Below are 18,537 nucleotides of genomic sequence, written 5' to 3'. Positions count from 1 at the left end.
GATCACTTGATCAATTCTAGCCTTTCGATCCAAAGGCTTTGATTCAACTTGTGAGCCCAAATAATCTTCAGTGTCCTCAACTTGTGAAACTGCCATACATTCTGTCTTACCAAAATGTATGGGGCTTGCAAATGAACGGATAAGCTCTGTCTCTTCTTACCCCGATAAAGCCATTCTGGAAGAGAAGCTCAAAAATCAATATGGCCTCTGTGGGGAGAATGAAGATAAACGGATCTTATTTTTCTACCAGTAGCAACCAAGCTAGAGATGGTCGAAAAGGTCAAAGAGCTTTGGGTTAAATTTTTGTTGCTTGTCTTCGATACTTTCACTTAAAAATAATGAACAGCCCTCTCCAGGCTTACGGGTGATGTGTCGCGCTCCGACAATTATGGCTGGGCAATCAACTGGAAATATAGCATGTAGAGCAGCTATTTTCACTATATATTGTTTTTAATAATTGTTTGATAATCATAAACAAGGGCGAAAGTTTGAAACAGTCATGATATTGATTGGAATTCGTATTGCCCAGCCCCACCGACAACATCGTGAAGCTGCGACCTCGCGTGATCTCGTAGATCTGTTTTTTTTCTCGGTACGCGATGCCGGCGTGCAGTAAATCAGGCATTATTCCAGCGATGCAAAGGATTTGACTGATATGCAGCATCTGCAAATTCCCACTAGTGCCTTAATTGGACTCGGAGCATCCTCCAGATTCTCATTATCAAGCAGCCTCCAGACTGTGGATTTTTATGCAATTTGTCCTGCAGATACTTTGTATCTCAAGACTTCAATTCTCTCTGTGCAGCTGTGACTGACAACTATTAATCTCCCCAGCATGTAACCTTCACAAAGCGGGGGAATGTACTGTTGATTGTTAGAAATTCACAGGCTTCGACTGCTAATCTTTTTCCTTTTCTTTTTTTTTATAAACTTATCCATAAATGGCTTTTTGCGAACACAAGGTTTTTCAGTGCAGAATGTTGACAATGCAAAATTTGAACGGCTCAACAGTGTGTCGATTGTACTCGGGGTCAAAGTATGCCAAAAGTTGTTTGGAAAATAATACACTCTGCTTATTGAAGTCATATTGTGTAACTTTTTCAATTAAACAAAAGTCAATTTTGATGTAATCTTTCACTGGCATATTTTTCACAATAACCATTCCACATAAATGTGTTTTTGACAACTTCTCTAAGTGGTATTTTAGTCTTCGCGGAACACTCGTGCCAGAATGACGCAGCCATTGGACCCTACTTCTGTGATTTTGTTTCAAACTGAATTCAGACAACAGACAACGGAGCTACCGGAGGTTTCGCCCCCCAAAAGAAACTACTAAAATGGACGCTACACAGTAAGACTTTAAAGAAAATGGATAAATACACTCATACATTGGTCATATAACAGAAATTCAGACATTAAAATAAATTGCAATACACCACTGAGTTAAACCGGCGTATGAATGTCAAAGCAAATACATAGTGAATCAATATAATCTCGTCTTAATCAAATATGATAAATTACAAAAAACACAAAAAACTAAACAATGACTTTCAATTGATTTTCCTTTATGCATTTGGATTTCAATAACATTGTAAGGCCTATGCATTTTCTGGTGATTGGCTGAGGTTACATTACACAGTAAAATCCTTAGTGTTAATTTAACTCAAATAATGTGCAAATGGAACCAAATAGGGCTTGTGACTCCCAAGAGTGTAGAAATGGAACCAAATGGACCCTTGAGGGCATGTAACTCAGAGAAGTGTACAAATGGAACCAAATGGACCGGTACGGGTCCATTTGGTTCCATTTGTACGCTCTCAGAGTTAAACTAACACTAAGGAATTGACAGTGTAGAGTGTAGAGTCTCATGACAGCCTGGCTCTAGAGACAGTCTGACCGTCTCACAGAGCCAGTGTCACGGCTAGAGACAGACAAACAACAAGACACATGGGTTTTAGAGACAGACCAGACGGTGAGACAGTGAGTGCTAGAGTGAGCTCTGTGTCCTGATAAAAGCTGTCCTCTCGCTGTGGCAGTCCACCTCCTCGCTGTCTGATTCAGACTCATACGTCACCATGTCCTCGTCGCCCCACACGGTGGGGATGCCCTTGTAGCATATCCGCGTCTTCCTCTCGTGTCCCTGGCCGAAGGCCAGACTGATCCCCCTCGTCGCCCCCGACTCAGCGTGGGGCGGCCGCCTGGACTTCCAGCTCCAGGGCGGGCCGCCCGAGCGCATCTGCAGCAGGAGGAAGACTCCGGCGAAGGCTGCCAGGATGAAGGCACAGCTGAGCACGGCCACCAGGGCGGGCCAGCGGGAGGACGGGGCTACGCCGGGGGCGAGGAGTTCAACGCCTCCTCCCCCTCCGTTTCCACCGCCGTCACCCTCTGCCGAGGTCTCCCCGCCGAGCTGGGCTACATCGCCTTGAACCCCCCCGCCGGGGGATTTACGCTGGACCTGGTTCTGGTGCAGACAGGAGGTGAGGACCAGGTGGCTGTGAGGCGGGCAGGAGAGGCAGTCGGTGGGGCCCGTGCCGAAGCAGGTGAGGCAGCTGGGGTTGCAGGGCAAGCAGGCCTGGACGGAGGAGAGGTCCACCCAGGTCTCCAGGGACAGGTTGAGGAGCTGAGGTCCCGAGGTGAAGCCCGGCGGGCAGAACTTCACACAGCCCTGGAGGAAGAGGGAGAAGCCAGGGCTGCACTCTGGAAGAGATGACAACAAACAGAAGGGGAGGTGAGTCTGATATGATGCAACCAACACACCAGTGGTGGAAAGTAACTATTTATTATACTGTGCTATAAGTACTGTACTTAACTCTCTCACTGTCAAGAACGACTTATAACGAGACATCGTCATAACGCCCTGGCTGCCAAGAACGACTTATGACGACTTAAAAAAAAACAAAAAAAAAACTGAGATAACATCCGAAGATGGCTCCATTCACTTCCTAGTTAATCCTGTATCTCGGCTCCTGTGTACTTTTTTTTTTTTTACTATGTATTTTTGGCCAAGACATAAGTCTGGCAGTGAAAGAGTTAAGTAAAACTTTTACTTTACTTGAGTATTTAAACATTTTAAATACTTTTCCCTCCACTACAACTATTTGAAAACTTTAGTTACAAGCTACTTTGTACTAAGCTACTAATTAAACCCTATGTGCACCCACTCAACCCGGTGAATAAGGTATCAGCCCAAATGAAATGCCTTGGTGCCGGCTATGACCAGCCTTGGTCTACCTGAAAAACTGACAAGCTAAAAAACTGTAACTATTTCTTAAACCAGTTAATTCAATCTTGCATTGCCAGCAAGACCATTTAAAGTCCCTTTCCACATGTCCCGTGGTTTAAATCCTTAAAAAACTCTGTTCAATGAAACGTACATCAATGTCAACTATTTTTCTCACCCCCAAAAACGTCCCTAAAAGGAGCTTTACTGTGCCTCTATCTTTGCCCTCATTCAGTATTCCAGTCAGGATCTATGAATACGAATACGTTTGGTCCTCCCAGAATTTGGGTAATCCAACGAGTGACAGTCGGAGAACATCTGTACAGAGAACATCCGAACAGAACGCCAGCTCACACGCACCACAGCGGAAAGGATAACTAAAGCTTCCTGCATAGATTCCTCACTGAGTAATGCAGTGGTTCCCAACCTTTTTTCCCTTCTTACATCTGACAAAGCTGAGATCCCCCACATGTGCGCTCATGTGTTTTTCAGACGTTGTTAACCACTTGAGCCCTGATACTCGAACGAACATTAGCGGAAATAGCTGATCTCGACTAATACATGTATTTAGTGAGGCCATGATTGACATTCAGCCTGTGACATCACAGACCTGCGTCAAATCATTGAGTGCTACTGTACAGTATGTCTAAAGACCAGATTTAGTTGTAAAAATCTACATTTATGCTTTGGAAGAACGAATGAATGACATTTTTCATTTTCGTGTCATGCCACCATTTTGGCCCATACCATATGGGATTATATGACATATTACACACAAAAAACACAACTGACGTTAACAATCCTTCCTGTTTGTATTACATCCTGCCTTATACATACCACATAAATAAACATGCATACAGTACATACATGAACAAAATAAGAACATGCGTACAGTACATACATGAACAAAATAAGAACAAATAAGACAATGCCATTTTACATGTAAATGGCCTTCCGCCTCATTGACCAGGCCTTTTCAAGAAATTAAGCGAATGAAAAAATGTCATGTTGAATAATACTGTATGCAGAGCTAAGGAAACTACCAGGTTTTCACGGTAGAGCTTCAAATAGACATTAACCAATGATGATTTTTGGGGGAGCACACAATACAAAAACCGTGTGGTAAGCAGGAGTGAGATGAGAAAAAATAAAATAAAAACAGTCACGAACAGGGTCCTACATGTAGAAACACAATTTGACACAAAACAGGTTGAGAAATGAGATTTGTACTTCAGGGTCAGTTACTGGGAAGTACTGTAATTGACCGCGACTATCAAGAAATTCCACAGAAAAGGGAATTAGAATCTCAAGTGTAAGTAAGATCAAGTAAAATAAAAAGTACTTCTTCCACCACTGCATTATCCAGTGGCTTAAAGGCTGAGCTCCCCTAAAGGTCTGATCCTAGAATCGCCGCTGCCTCATTCTCTTTACAGTGCCAAAAAAAAAACACACCAATAAGGCAATTGAATTGGCAAATGCACTATTTCACTTCTCACTGTGTTCACACAGAAAACAAAACACTAAACACATTTGTCAGTGTAGATGCAATTTGACACCCAGTCAAAACAGATTTCCCCTCAATTGGCTGGCTATGTACATTTCCAATTTGCATTGACACGGTTGTTCACTGGGTAAAACATTGCACGCAAAATACTATTTACGATGAGAATTGTGTTTGTACAAAAGAAAATGCCAGCAATGATGGGTGATCGGAGTGAGTAACTTGACACAACATGCTGTCAATTCCATCCCACAGGGGCAAATTGTGAACACAACAAACTGTGAAAATGGCGCAAGAGTCAATCGGGGCCAGGCAAGAGGTGTCCGAGTGCGTGGTGGTGTGGAGGGAGAGGGGCACACAGAGGACGGGCGGCAGGGGAAAGAACATAGCTTTGTTGTCAGGCAGAAACCTCTTATCTCCATATTTACATTTTTATGTCTTTTCGTAAATGAATGCCCAACTCCGGCTATTTTTGCTACTTTTGTGAGACACTGCACTGTAGTATGGCAATCTACAAGCTCAAAACGCGTCGCAATGCGACACGTTTTGAGCTTGTAGGTCAGCTATTTTTGCTATCTTTAAATGTGAATTCTGAAAACAAAGTAACGGTTTTGGACATATGAGGTTTCCACCCGGCAGCGACGATAGTACGAATAGTTCCAAATGAGACACAGGCCACCATTTTGTGTGTTGTGCAGCAGTGGTGTGTGGGGGGGGGGGGAATAAAGTTAAACAACCATACTATAGATAGAGAAAAATATACGCTATAAACACAATCTGTCCAGTTTTGATGCAAATACTTGCCATTTTGGTAGTGTGTCAGGGTTTACGCAATGACCAGAAGGTGCTATACTGTACATATGCTATACATTTACTGGCATGTTGAAGAGATGGACTGACTTGGTGTTTTTTAACGCACGTGGTCATCATTATGATTGTTAGTTTCTTAGTGTTATGAGAGATGATTTGACTGTTTTGGCGATGGGGAATGTGGTTAGAGGTTCAGGAAGTGCATCGAAGCCTTTCAGAAAAAAGCCAACATAATGGCAGGGGAGAGTCTCTTTTCCCGGTGTTTCGCCCAGGTGGACAGGGTTTTGAGGTTAGGTTTAGGCATAATTTCTGTGAGGTTAGGGTTAAGGTTAGGGTTAGACATAGTGTTTGTGAGGTTAGGGTTAAAGGAGAATTTTGGACTAAAGTTTTCTTACCTTTTCTATGACGTTATGATATCTTAGGATGAATGGTACAGTAGAAAAATGTCATAACTCCACCCTTGAGCCGCCACAGCTTAAAAGGTGCGCGCATAGGCCTTAGGTTAGATCACATATTTTAATAGCTTTTTTTTAATTTATTTTTTGTGAGATCTGACGTTCATAGTGACAGAACACTGTCCCAAAAAAACAAAAAACAAAAAAAAAACAGAAGTCTCGCTAGACGAGATTGAAATCTCGAGATTTCAATCTCGTCTAGCGAGACTTCTTTTTTTTTTTTTTTTGTTGCATAGTGTTCTGTCACTATGAACGTCAGATCTCATCAAAAAAAAATTAAAAAAAAGCTATTAAAATATGTGATCTAACCTAAGGCCTATCCGCGCACCTTTTAAGCTGTGGCGGCTCAGGGGTGGAACATTTCTACTGTACCATTCATCTTAAGATATCATAACGTCATAGAAAAGGTAAGAAAACTTTAGTCCAAAATTCTCCTTTAAGGTTAGGGTTAGGCAGTGTGTTTGTGAAGTTAAATGTTAGGGTTTAGGCGCAACCTGGGCGACACTGACACACCAATGAAAGTGGGAGTCCCATAATGGCAGCACACATTACTGCTGGAATGAAGGTTTCGGTAGATACGTGGGCGGGTGTCTGGTGCACCAAACATAAAGCTCCTAAAGCATGATACCCCGGATGGGAATCTGACCCCTATCCTGTCTCGCATGTCCTGTCTCTCTCTACGCTTTGTTTCATGTCTCTCTATGCTGATCTATCTGAAATACAGCATAAAACATTCCGAAACAAATTTGAAACAACAAAAGACACGTGTGGGTGGTAAACATCGCAATGCTGTATCGCCAGGAAAAATCTTCTGACCCCGTCTGCCTAGCTTTTGGGGGGTCCGTACTCCGCAGCCATCCTCCCACGCAGCTGCTTGGCAACTTGAACGGCTCTTGCATTGTTGCTGCGCTATCATCTCCCGCTGGTACTTCAAGCCGCTGTGCTCTTGATTCAAACTGACATGACATATGCTGTTTTCAGACGCGTTTGGCAGAGTGCTTATTCATTGCTGGCGTACACACAGGCGTGCTCAGCGAAAAATGCTTGTAAGTAAGCAAGCCAGCAAAGTAAGTGTGAATACTTGTAAATGTGCCGTCTGCATGTATACGTTTGGTCCTCCCAAGTTCCACGGTTATTATAGTTAATTATTAATTTTGTTAACTGAAACTAAAATAAAAATGTATACTCCGAAATGAATACATAAAAAAGAAAATGACCAATTCAAAACTAACTAAAACGAATCAGCTTCATTTTAGTTTTTCCACTCTCTAATATGATATCAAGCTTTCTTTCATCTTACCTGTTTCAGCTTTTGTAAGGCTTTCCTCATAGGCTAACAAAAAACTAAAACTAAATTAAAACTAAACTAAAACTAGTAAATTCTTAAAACTACTGTAAAACTAAAACTACTGCACTAACAAAACTAACTTCTGAAATCAAACAAGAAACTGAAAAACGAAATAAAAACAGTAACTAATAAATTCAGCCTTTATTTAATTATAATAACTCTGCTCCCAACTCTAATAATAATAATATCTCAAATGTATAAAGCGCTTTTCTAAGTACCCAAAACACATGGGAGGGAGGAGAAAAAAAGGATAGAAAAAAAAAGTATATATTAGGAAAAACACTAAAAAGGTTAAGACTATGCAGTCAAACCAATAAAAACTGTGGAATAGTAAAACAGGGGCGTGGGCAGTTAGCTGAGGAAAGCCATATTGAAGAGGTGGGTTTGGAAGGATTGGAGGGTGGGGGCTTCTCTGATAGTATTGGGGAGTGCATTCCACAGGGTTGGGGCAGCAAAAGAAAAAGCCTCATCACCCTAACTCTAATCCCAGTTTGGTGTCTAGTACTGTCTACAGCCTGCTTCATACAGGATGTCACTTCTCCTCACGCTCATACCAATGAGACCGAGGCGTTCAGCGGGTTGATGTGCAGCTGCAAGGCACTGGTTCCCAACCTGAGAAGGCCATGTCTGTTTGGAATGACCCACTTGAGCCCCAGCATCACGACACGTTGTGTAAATTGGCTATTTTTGGCGAAGAGATTTAGCATAGACGGGGAAAGAAACGGTCCAAATACAGAGCCAACTCGGGTCCAGTTTGCCAAGTCAAGTGCAAGTGGTTAAAACTTGCTTTCATCCTCTGTCTGCCTGTGTCTTCTGATTGTGATGTCAGTCCAACTTATATACATGTCATACAGAATGTATTATCCTGTAACTTTAAATACAGTACAGATCGCTAATTCGCATATATGATGATATATATGGCTGAAGTGGTAAAAAAAAAACAAGTGTGTGTGTGTGTGGGGGGGGGGGGATCCCTGGTTTTGTTAGATGTAAGAAGTGGGGGCTACAAGGGAAAACAATTGGGAACCACTGCTGTTAAGGGACGCTTTCTGAGCCACTACTGTCAGTCTCACCTATACAGATCTGCTGGGCGTCAAAGGTCTTGCAGCTGTTGTTGGACGGCCGGGGGAAGTCGGCCGCCGAGGGGTTAACGGCGCTGGGCCCGGTCCCCCACAGGATGAGAGTGAACTGACTCAAAACGCCTGTGGGGAGAAGAAGAGGAAATGTCAGTTTGAAAGAGTAAGACAGTGCCATGTTCATCCCAGGAGGGGACATGGAGAAGGGCGAGTCGGCTGAGACACAAGGCTATGAGGAGATGGAGGAAGAGATCTGCACTAGCATAGGGCTGCAACTATCCATTATTTCCATAGTGATTATTCTATCGATTACTTTTACGATTAATCGAATAATTGAGCATGTTTTTTTTTTATCTATATTCTTTTAGAATTTTTATATATCTACAAATCGTTAACCCACGTAAGCCCTATTGTATACTTTGTCGTGCAATGGTGTCATTGAAAAAATAGTGGAAAAAGCATGTCAAGCCCTGAGCTTGTAGAACTGCTGTTTTCATTACTTTTTTTTTTGCCTATAATGTCCCCAAAATAGGGATACATTTTGTATTTATTATTTTATAAGATTTTTTTTTTAAATAATCCATTAGTTAGATTAACTGCCGCACTCCTAACCTGTGGCTTCCCCTGCCCACCCGTCTTATTTCCCGCTCTGTGGTGAGGTAAACAGCGCCCTGGGAACACTCCAGGACCCTATGAGTCAAGCTGTTTACGGCCTGATGTCTCTTGAAGGCAAACATGAGTCACTAAAATAACGGTTCCAATGGAAATGAACTTCACGGCAAAAACACTGAATTTCATGCATTAATGGTTGTTATCAAAGTGTGCTAATGCAACACGCCGATTATACAAATGGAACGAAATGGACTTGTACATTCTCACGACTTCAATTAACACAGAGGATATTACTGTGTATGTTTTGCCTTTAGTCAGGATGTGCTTATCTGAGTTTTCTGCCCTGAACTCCATTACGGAGGAAATGGGAAACAAAGGGTGGAACAGGGAGGGGGAGAAGAGGCTTGGAAAGCAGTGAGTGCGTTTATAAGGGATAGTTCACCCCCAAAATGGTTTTTTTTCACCCCATGGAGACTTGAATTCATGGATATTTCTTTGTTTTTGTTGCATTCCTAAGCCAATAATTTGATGACCGGCAGCGGTTCCGGTAGGAGACACAAAGAGCCTCCTTTGTATCTCCTACCGGAACCGCTGCCTACCGGTCCGCTGGTCATCAAATTATTGGCTTAGGAATGCGACAAAAACAAAAAAATATCCATGAATTCAAGTCTGCATGGGGTTCTCAACCATTCCTTGTTCAGGGCCCACTTGAAAATCTTATGTGTCATACGTTTTTCGAAAATACAGTAGCAGATCTACAAGCTCACAATGCACCACCACCGTGACATGTTGTGAGCTGGTAGATCGGCTATTTTCGAATATCCGATCAAAGTACAACATAGGGCTTAATTGGTTAACTCTATAACTGCCAAAGACGTTTATAAACGTCTTTGGGCCTTCAGCTATTGCCTGCCAAAGACGTTTAAAAACGTCTTTGAAAAAAAAAAAAAAAAAAAAAATTCTAAAAAGATTCTCTAATTATTTAAGATTGACACCTTTTCGATATTCCAAACGAATAAGGAGATAACAATTCCCAAAGATTTGCTGCTCCATCCACTTCAATGTTAAAATTGAAACGGACAAACAATTCACAATGTTTTTTGGTTTGAAACTACTGGTTTTGAGCTATTTTCAAACATCAAACAACACATGACAACAAGGTCAAATTGACCTCGTTGACATTTGTGAAACCACACCTGAATCTCATCTGTGATTAGAAATTATCTGGGATCAATCATACTGGAGAAAAATATTCTGTGGCTATGCGAAAAGGTACCAAAATCGGTCAAAACCCTGGCAGAGGCTACAGACTTTTTGAAAAAACTCTGGCAGGGTAAGAGTTAATACATGTTTTGTAATAATAATACTGTAATTTCCGGACTATAAAGCGCACCTGAATATAAGCCGCACCAGCCAAATTTAGGGAAAAAAACAAATGTGTATATATACAAGCCGCACTGGACCATAAGCCGCAGGTGTAAAATCCATAGATTTAGAAGGTCCCCTAGTGGCCGTTAGCTGTAAAAATCCATACATTAGCCGCACCGTTGTAGGGTTCAAAGCATGGAAAAAAAAGTAGCGGCTTATAGTCCGGAAATAATTTAAATCTGCAAGTAACTAAAGCTGTCAAACAAATGTAGTGCAGTCAAAAAGTAAAACGTTTGCCTCCGGTATGTAGTGGAGTATTAGTATTAACTCGTGAAATTGAAAAAATACTAAATTGTACTTGAGTAAATGTACTTAGTCTACATTACACCACAGGTAAAAAGTGGGTCTTGTGCGATGATGAGAAGTGGGCTCTCTAGGGTGACGGCTGGTGAATTGTGTTACCATATTCATGTCCTCCTCCTCCTGCCTCATTCTCGATCTCCAGGGTCCACTCCCCTTGAGGATTCTCATCCCACGAGTGAGTGGACATGAAGGCCCAGTCGTTAAAACCCTCCGAGGAGAAGTCATGAGGCCTGAGAACCAAGGGGAAGGGACAGTATGAGGCGACGAATCGGAATAATCAGCTAAGAAGGTTCATCAAATCAAATGTTTTTCATTGTTGAATAACCCACTCAATCTGGGAACGCATCAATAAATGTCTTCTAAATCCTAACAGGTTTCTGAAAAAAAACGTACGTTACTATAATATCAGTGGTGCTCAAACTCTTCCATGTCAAGGACCCCCAAAATTTGGCCGCCGACCCCCATCTCAAAATATTTAGTTCCAGGGACCCCCAGAAGCAAAGATTTGAGTTACAAATCTTCGCTTTAAAAATAAACATATTGAAAGTTTTGCACAAATTTTCACCATTACATTTTTTTTTGCAGACCTACAAGCTCATGGAAGCACTCTGTTCCACGCTATGAGCTTGTATATCTGCTATTTTTGAATAGTATAACATAATGGTTATAGCTAAAATCTAAAATGACACAGATGCGTTCCCGGATTGAATGGGATAATCAGTTTAGAGATGAGCATCATGTAAAATATGCTATTTACAACTTGAGCAAAAGGTGATTGCTTGTCTTTGTTCCATGTTAGAAAATGTGTGTGAGGCGCCCCGGTGGCTCAAGGGGTAAAGCTCCTGTCCAACACTGAGTCTAGACTAGGTGTTCGAAACCTCCGCGGTGTTGAATGGTGAAGAGCAGGACGCATGCGCTTAACGTCCTCCTGGTGGGTGTGAGTCAGTAGGGGCAGCAGTGGCAAGACTACAGAGACATGTGTGGGGAGTTTGGGCATTGGCATATTGGGAGAAAAAATGGAAAGGAAATTGGCTACTCTAAAAGAAAAGAAAAGAAAAAAGTGTGTGTGTGGTTGAAGGCAGAGCTGCTGTCGACACATGTTGGGTTTGCCAACTTTGCCCAAATGAATGGTCCAGCCAAATGAACGAGGGCTTTTTAAATTTGAATCTTTGGAGATTGATAAAAATAATAATTGGCTACTCTAAAAAAGAAGCAAAAACAGTGTGTTATCTATGTATCCCCTGATGGAGGCAGAGCTGCCGTCCACAAGTGTTGCATTTGCCTAAATTGATGGTTCAGCCAAATTAATAACGACTTTTTAAATTTAGAAACTTGGGAGATTGAGTGCCTCCGAGTTTTTTTAGTAGTTTAATTACTACTTTCTTTCTTGCATAATTTAGAAATGTTTTGGACCAGTGGGTTGACACATTATGCAATTTAAAGAGGTCTGTTTGGGTTCAGATAACGTGATGAGCATTTACCAATTTTGGTATTATCGCTTGGTAAAGCGTCAATAATAGTTAATAATAATATACTATATAGCAAACCACAACAGATTTATGCATTCTGAAAATATTTGTTAATTGCCACCCCTGACAACATGCAGAAAACATGCAAATGTATTAACCCATTAAGACCTGTCTTCTAAATCCTAACAGTTTTCAGATTTTTTTTTGGTTGCTACAGTATATCAGTGGTTCTCAAACCTTTTCATGTCAAGGACCCCCAAAATTATATGTATTTGGCCACCAACCCCCATCTAAAAATATTTAGTTCCAGGGACACCCAGAAGCAAAGATTTGAGTTAAAAAAAAGTTTGCTTTAAAAAAAATATATATATTCAAAGATTTGTTACGATAAAAAAAAAGCAGATCTACAATTAAAAATCGTAACAAATAGCAGATAACAAAATAGCGGATATACAAACTTGCAAGCTTGTATATCTGCTATTTTTGAATAGCCAACCAATATGCTATATATATAGCTAAAATCTATGACACAGATGCTTTCCCGGTTTTAATGGGTTAATGCAACGCTTCGATCAGCCGAGCTTTGTCAAACATCTGGTTGGTTGACTGAAACATTGCATTCATAAATGTACATCATTGAAGAGACGCTGTCTTCACTTATAGGGGTACTACTGTCTTTCTACGTTAGTGTTCCCCTCCTACGCACCTAAAAGAAAACATTTTCTTCTACAAAGGCCCCTGACAATATACAAGATGTGTGGGCAGAGTTATGCTTGATTTATACTTAGATGCACGTGGGAGTCATGCACCATTATAAGACGATGTTTTGACAACTATAAATTATTGCAATATCTATTAAAAAAAACTATGAATTATTTATTCTATTTTATATATCAGTACTTTGACATTAGTAATAAGGCTGTATGATTCTTACTAAAATGTAAATGATTCGTTTTTCCCCCCATACTATCTCTCACAAGATTCTTATTTTTTCAATAAAAAACTAAGCAACACTTTTATTACACTTTTGGTGCGAGTAGACGCTTGCTGTTTAGACAGGGCTTTAAATGGACAAAGTTTAACATAACACAGTAAGTGCTGGACTTAAAACTTAAGTCTCTTCTAACAAAATATATCAAGTCACTTGTCCTCATTATTTTTGTTAATTAATCTTGAATTAAAGATGTAATGAATAAACTTGCACCAGTCATTTTTGGAGAGACGACTATACTATACTTAAAATTCCTTGGGCAAGAACACCAGCCTATCAACATTTTGAGGTTGAAGCCTGATTTAGATTTTGCTGTACGATGGTGTCGCTCACCAAACAATAGCAGATCTACAGTACAAGCTCACAACGTGTCGCAATGCAACTCATTGTGAAATTGTAGATCTGCTGTTTTCAGTGAGTGAGTTTCAGCTGTCCTATGAGTTTTTTTTTCTCGACTGTCATTCAACACTGAGTGTACAGGGCAGCCAATACAACGTTATCAGTTGAGAGAGGGCATAGATTTTCTTGTCTCGCATTTTCATCATGTTTTTAAACCCCTTGTTTTGAACCACGTTGACTGGAGACATATTTTTTATCGAAGTGCCTCGATCGTTTCTGTAATATTTGCATTATTGAGGTTTGTGTGGCCTAGCAGCAGCCGGGGTTTTGTGATGTGTTGTTGCTAAATCATTTGGGATTTTATGGTGATGTTTGAGGTGGCTGTTGAGAATTATAGAGTGTTACCTTGAGGTGCTGCAATGCTAAAGTAGTGTTTACAAATTATGACTCCTTGTTCATCCACAGATTCCACACTAGAATGTACTCCTTTTTCAGTATAAACACAAAATCCCTCACCCTCACCACAAGGGTCTTCCTCAGTGAGTGTTAATCATTTCTTTAGCTTGATATCATTCTCTCATAGGCTCTCTGTCATATGCTGTCTATCATACGCTGATAATGCTAATCCGTTTCATGGCTCCGTCATGAAGTGTCGGGTTACTAATCTATAGTAACGCCAGGGCGTGCGGTCGATAAGGAATAAATAACACAAATGGAGTTGGAGTATGAGGTGAATATTGAATTAATAGTGTTTTACTTTACATCGTGTAAGTGTGAGTGTTTAACACACACTTCCGCAATGAATAAGTGTGTGTTAATCCAATAATATGAAATGGATTAACACACTGTTGACACACTTTTTTAAAATAGTTTTTGTCTAATGTGTTTTTAGATATTTCCTTTTTTATGATTTTTTGTCAAGTGGATGTTTGATGTCAAGTGGCTGAGGGGGAAAGGTATTTCAGGTTCTCGGGTCTAGAGGACAGGGGTGGCTGTGTCATCTCAGGCCTCGGAGGGACAGACACAGAGTGACGTGTGGATGGGAGAGGGCATGCACTCTTCACCTGGGAGACAGCAGGGTGGAGCGCGTGCCCAGGGGGCTGATCAGATGGATGGCCAGGTTCCCACGGTGGTTGTAGGACAGGGTGAGGCGAGCCTGGACATGCTCCAAGGAGCTGACGAACTCCGGCCGCCCCCAGCATGCGTCCAGCGTCTTGCTGAAGGACAGCCTGCTGCCTATGTCTCTGCGGGCCAGGGAGGAGAGGGCTGAGGTTAATGTTGCACTGGACGCCTAACGAGGATCAAAGGAGGTCACGCACATCCAAACAAACCATTTAAAGGCAGGTGCTGAGCTCAAAAGAACACAGATCAAAGGCAAAAAGATGAGTTCACTTCTGAAGAAAAGCAGTGTGCTGGGAAACGTCACTTTTTTTGGGTGGATGCCACAATAACGTCATAGAAGGGAGCTACAGTGTGCAAACTCATCTTTTTGCATTGGATGCCTAATACTTCGGTTCGCAAACATTTTCATGTCAAGGACCCCTAAATTGGCCACAGACCCCCATCTGAAAAGGTTTTGTAGAGAACCTATAAGACAAGATTTGTGTCGTAGAATCTACAAACTCTCAACACGTTGTGAGCTTGTAGATCAGTAATGTTTTCGAATAGCCTAAGTATAAAATAGGGTTAAAGTGCTTAGACTGATTTCGATGAGGAGCCCCTGGAAGCCTCTCAAGGACCCCTGGGTGTCCACGGACCCCACTTTGAGAACCGCTGCTGTACAGGCACACAGAGCTTATAGATTGTCTTTTTTCACTATTCGTTGTACGATGAAGCAGAGTCCTGCACAGGTCCAAATTTGACAACCCGCACCCGCCCGTCAATAATCAGATCCGTAGACCGCCCTGTTACCGGTGATTACATGCAGTAAGTACTGTAGCCTACAGACAGTCACTCAATTCAAAAGTTTTAAAATGCTTTTAACACAAGATAGCAGCCTTCAACAATAGCGGTACATTCAGTGGTCAGGTTCGTTCAGAAATCTGCACGTCAAGTGAAGAACGGAGGACACACGTGTCACTGTTTACATTGTCAGATGATTTTAATTTGAAGGTTTAACAGGATGTTCAATATGTTTTTGTGAGTTAAGACAACGGCGTGTGTGACGTTGTTTGGGCGGAAACAGTGCTCTCTGATTTTCACAATAAAAAATGTTGCCCACCCACGTTTAGTGCAGTACCGCCCGTCCCCGTACCCGTGAACTGAAGTATATTTTTCACCCGTCAAACGTGGGTACCCGTCGGGTACCCGGCCCGTTGCAGGACTCTGCGATGAAGTATCTATGGCTTGATTGGTTAAATGACATGCATGCAATAGTGTCTCGTACACAAGTGTGCGCACTCTCTCTCACACTCTCTCTCTCCTAACCTTGGCTCTGTGAGCATGGTGTGAACACATTGGTGTTGTGGTCCCACGCTGGTCCAGTTCTGTGCCAGCGCCACCATGGCACCTGCGTCCAGCAGTCCGTAGCCGTACGAGTGACTCACTGTGTGTGTGGAGAACGAGTCAGAAAATGGGGTTTAATCTGCCATGTCCACTTATTGTATTAAATGTTATCAGGGACTTTATCTTGAGGTTGAGCACAGCAAACAAAGTCTATCTCACACCAGGATTGAATGGCCTTTTGTTACGGTGTATGACTTATTGATGAACTGTCACCTAGCGTGATAGAGCAACAAGCCCCCAGAGGCCGTGGATTGTGGTGATTTTAGGACAGCTAAGGGGCATTGTTGGGCACGACATGAAGCAGAGTGCCTACAACCCCCTTAAGTCTCATATACAGTTGGTTGCCGGCAGGTTTCGTGCACCAAAAATAGCCGATCTACAAGCTCACAGTGCTGTTGTGAGCTTGTAGATCGTCTATGTTTGGTGTGCGACACTGGTGTGCAACTAAGTAAGTCAGGCTTTAGCTATTCTAAAACACTGTAAACCAAGGCCTTCCATGGTAACCAATTTTATATAGCAGTTAATATGGCAACATACATCATATCCCCATGAAAACAGTTTTGAAGTCTTTTCACTACAAGAGTAATTTGTAAAAGTTGTCACCACAATTACACCAGGCGGTCCAGGTGTGTGTATTTTACAACTGGGACTCAGCCAGCCAGAATAAAGCAACAGAAATGTCCGTTTTATAATGTTAACGTTGTTTGGCATGTTGTAGATATGAGGATTTTGATCGCATTTATATATAGATGTTTTGTATCTCCTCTATTGCATATCATTCTTGGGACAGATCTATCAGTCATAGATTGATAGAGCAGATCCATCTATGCCAGATGCGTCTGTGCTCTTTCCCGCATGACTATGGACTCATTGCGGTGATTTGTTCATGTTACCTTGGAAGAACAACATTATGCAGCGTTCTCCCCAGCTACAGTACGCCTTGATGCCTGACTATGTGAACGGAATGCAAGCGAATTCAATATCGAGAGCTCATTTTTCAGCGTGTGAATGTTTCTCCTCTTCACAGCAAATAAACACTGCTTTTGTTTGTTCCCACATGACTGTTGCCCTCGCGTACCTCTGCGTCCGACACCATTAGTCTTCCAGTCGTCTGTGCTGAGGTGGGCGGGGCGCGATGTCCTCACCACCAGGTGCTGCATGTCCCTCCAGGTCAGGTTCATGCTGCAGAGACACAACACAACTCGTCACAACAAAACACCTCGCAACAAAACACCGTATTAGCTTTCTGCCACTGCTCTGCATTGCGTGCCTAGGGTGCGCGAGGGGTTTCACAGTCTTAAGCCTATACACAATACAGAGTAATGGAATAACGAGTTTGTAGGACACGGAAAAGGTCAAGTTACACCAGACACACCTGAAATGCGATCATGAAGCAGATACACACCGACCTACATGGATGAGGACGGGCCACGCCGTTTTTTTGTGAGATCATGTTTCATCACTTCAACACAGAGGAAGCCCCAGAGGTCAGTCATAACAGAGAAACGGGCTCAGGTTATGGGGCTTAACGCAGGTATAAGACACCGTTTTATAAAAGGCACACCGTAAACCGTTGTGTGAAAAGGTCAGGGAAGGCGGCGACAACTCGCCTCGGAGCGGATCGCCTGGTGGCTACGGCGCCCCCGGAGGAGAGCGCCTCGTCTCGTCTGTAATGATAGTTTCTAATGAGCTCTGGGATTCGGGGATGGGTCACCTTCAACTAAAGCAGGAGACCAAATAATAAAGCCTCGTTCTACCTATTTAGAGGGTGAAGCCTTTCACTGAACACAGAGAGAGAGAGAGAGAGAGAGAGAGGGGTAGGCTCAGTGGTTTAACCCATTAAAATTGGGTCGCATCTGTGTAACCACTTTAACCATTATTTTATACTTTGGCTATTAAAAAATAGCAGATATACAAGCTCATAGCGCGGCACCGAGTGCCGCGCTACGAGCTTGTAGATCTGCTATTTTCTTTTTTTTATCGAGAAAATTTGTGCAAATCTTTGAACATATATATATATTTTAAAGCGAACATTTTTAACTCAAATATTTGCTTCTGGGGATTCTACAAATGTCTTCTAAATCCTAACAGTTAAAAAAAAAAAAAACTTTGTTGAAATAATATCAGTGGTTCTCAAACTGTTTTCATGTCAAGGATGTCCGTGGACCCCCATCTGAAAATATTTTGTTCCAGGGACCCCCCAGAAGCAAAGATTTGAGTTAAAAATGTATGTATATATATATTCAAAGATTTGCACACATTTCTGCGATAAAAATAAATAAATAGCATATCTACAAGCTCATAGCGCGGCACCGAGCTTGAATATCTGCTATTTTTTGAATAGCCCAAAGAAATCTTAAAATGACACAAGATGCGTTCCCGGTCTAAATGGGTTAAGGTAATCAAACCATGAATCACAGGCTTTACTGCTCACTCCGGTGCCATCGTGTGCAGCAGAGACAGAAATAGAAACACTGAAT

At 41.9% G+C, this 18,537-nt stretch overlaps 1 protein-coding gene across 3 annotated transcripts in view; it reads right to left on the bottom strand.

Annotated features, from left to right (window-relative positions):
• Positions 1 to 1,153: 1,153 nt before the first annotated feature.
• furinb (furin (paired basic amino acid cleaving enzyme) b) overlaps positions 1,154 to 18,537 on the bottom strand; it is a 116,879-nt gene continuing 99,495 nt past the window's right edge. For all 3 annotated transcript variants that reach the window (XM_080437618.1, XM_080437620.1, XM_080437619.1), the window contains 6 exons: positions 17,136 to 17,239; positions 15,980 to 16,097; positions 14,617 to 14,796; positions 10,853 to 10,983; positions 8,408 to 8,536; positions 1,154 to 2,697 (listed from right to left, as the gene is read on the bottom strand). In XM_080437618.1, coding sequence (XP_080293744.1) covers positions 1,988 to 2,697; positions 8,408 to 8,536; positions 10,853 to 10,983; positions 14,617 to 14,796; positions 15,980 to 16,097; positions 17,136 to 17,239 — 1,372 coding nt within the window. In that variant the 3' untranslated portion in view covers positions 1,154 to 1,987. The remainder of the gene's footprint in view (positions 2,698 to 8,407; positions 8,537 to 10,852; positions 10,984 to 14,616; positions 14,797 to 15,979; positions 16,098 to 17,135; positions 17,240 to 18,537) is intronic.

Source organism: Gymnoscopelus braueri (genome assembly GCF_963280865.1).
Source record: "Gymnoscopelus braueri genome assembly, chromosome: 9".
Taxonomy (NCBI): Eukaryota; Metazoa; Chordata; class Actinopteri; order Myctophiformes; family Myctophidae; genus Gymnoscopelus; species Gymnoscopelus braueri.
The sequence above is the reverse complement of the archived record's forward strand: the minus strand, read 5'-3'. Positions and strand labels throughout refer to the sequence as shown.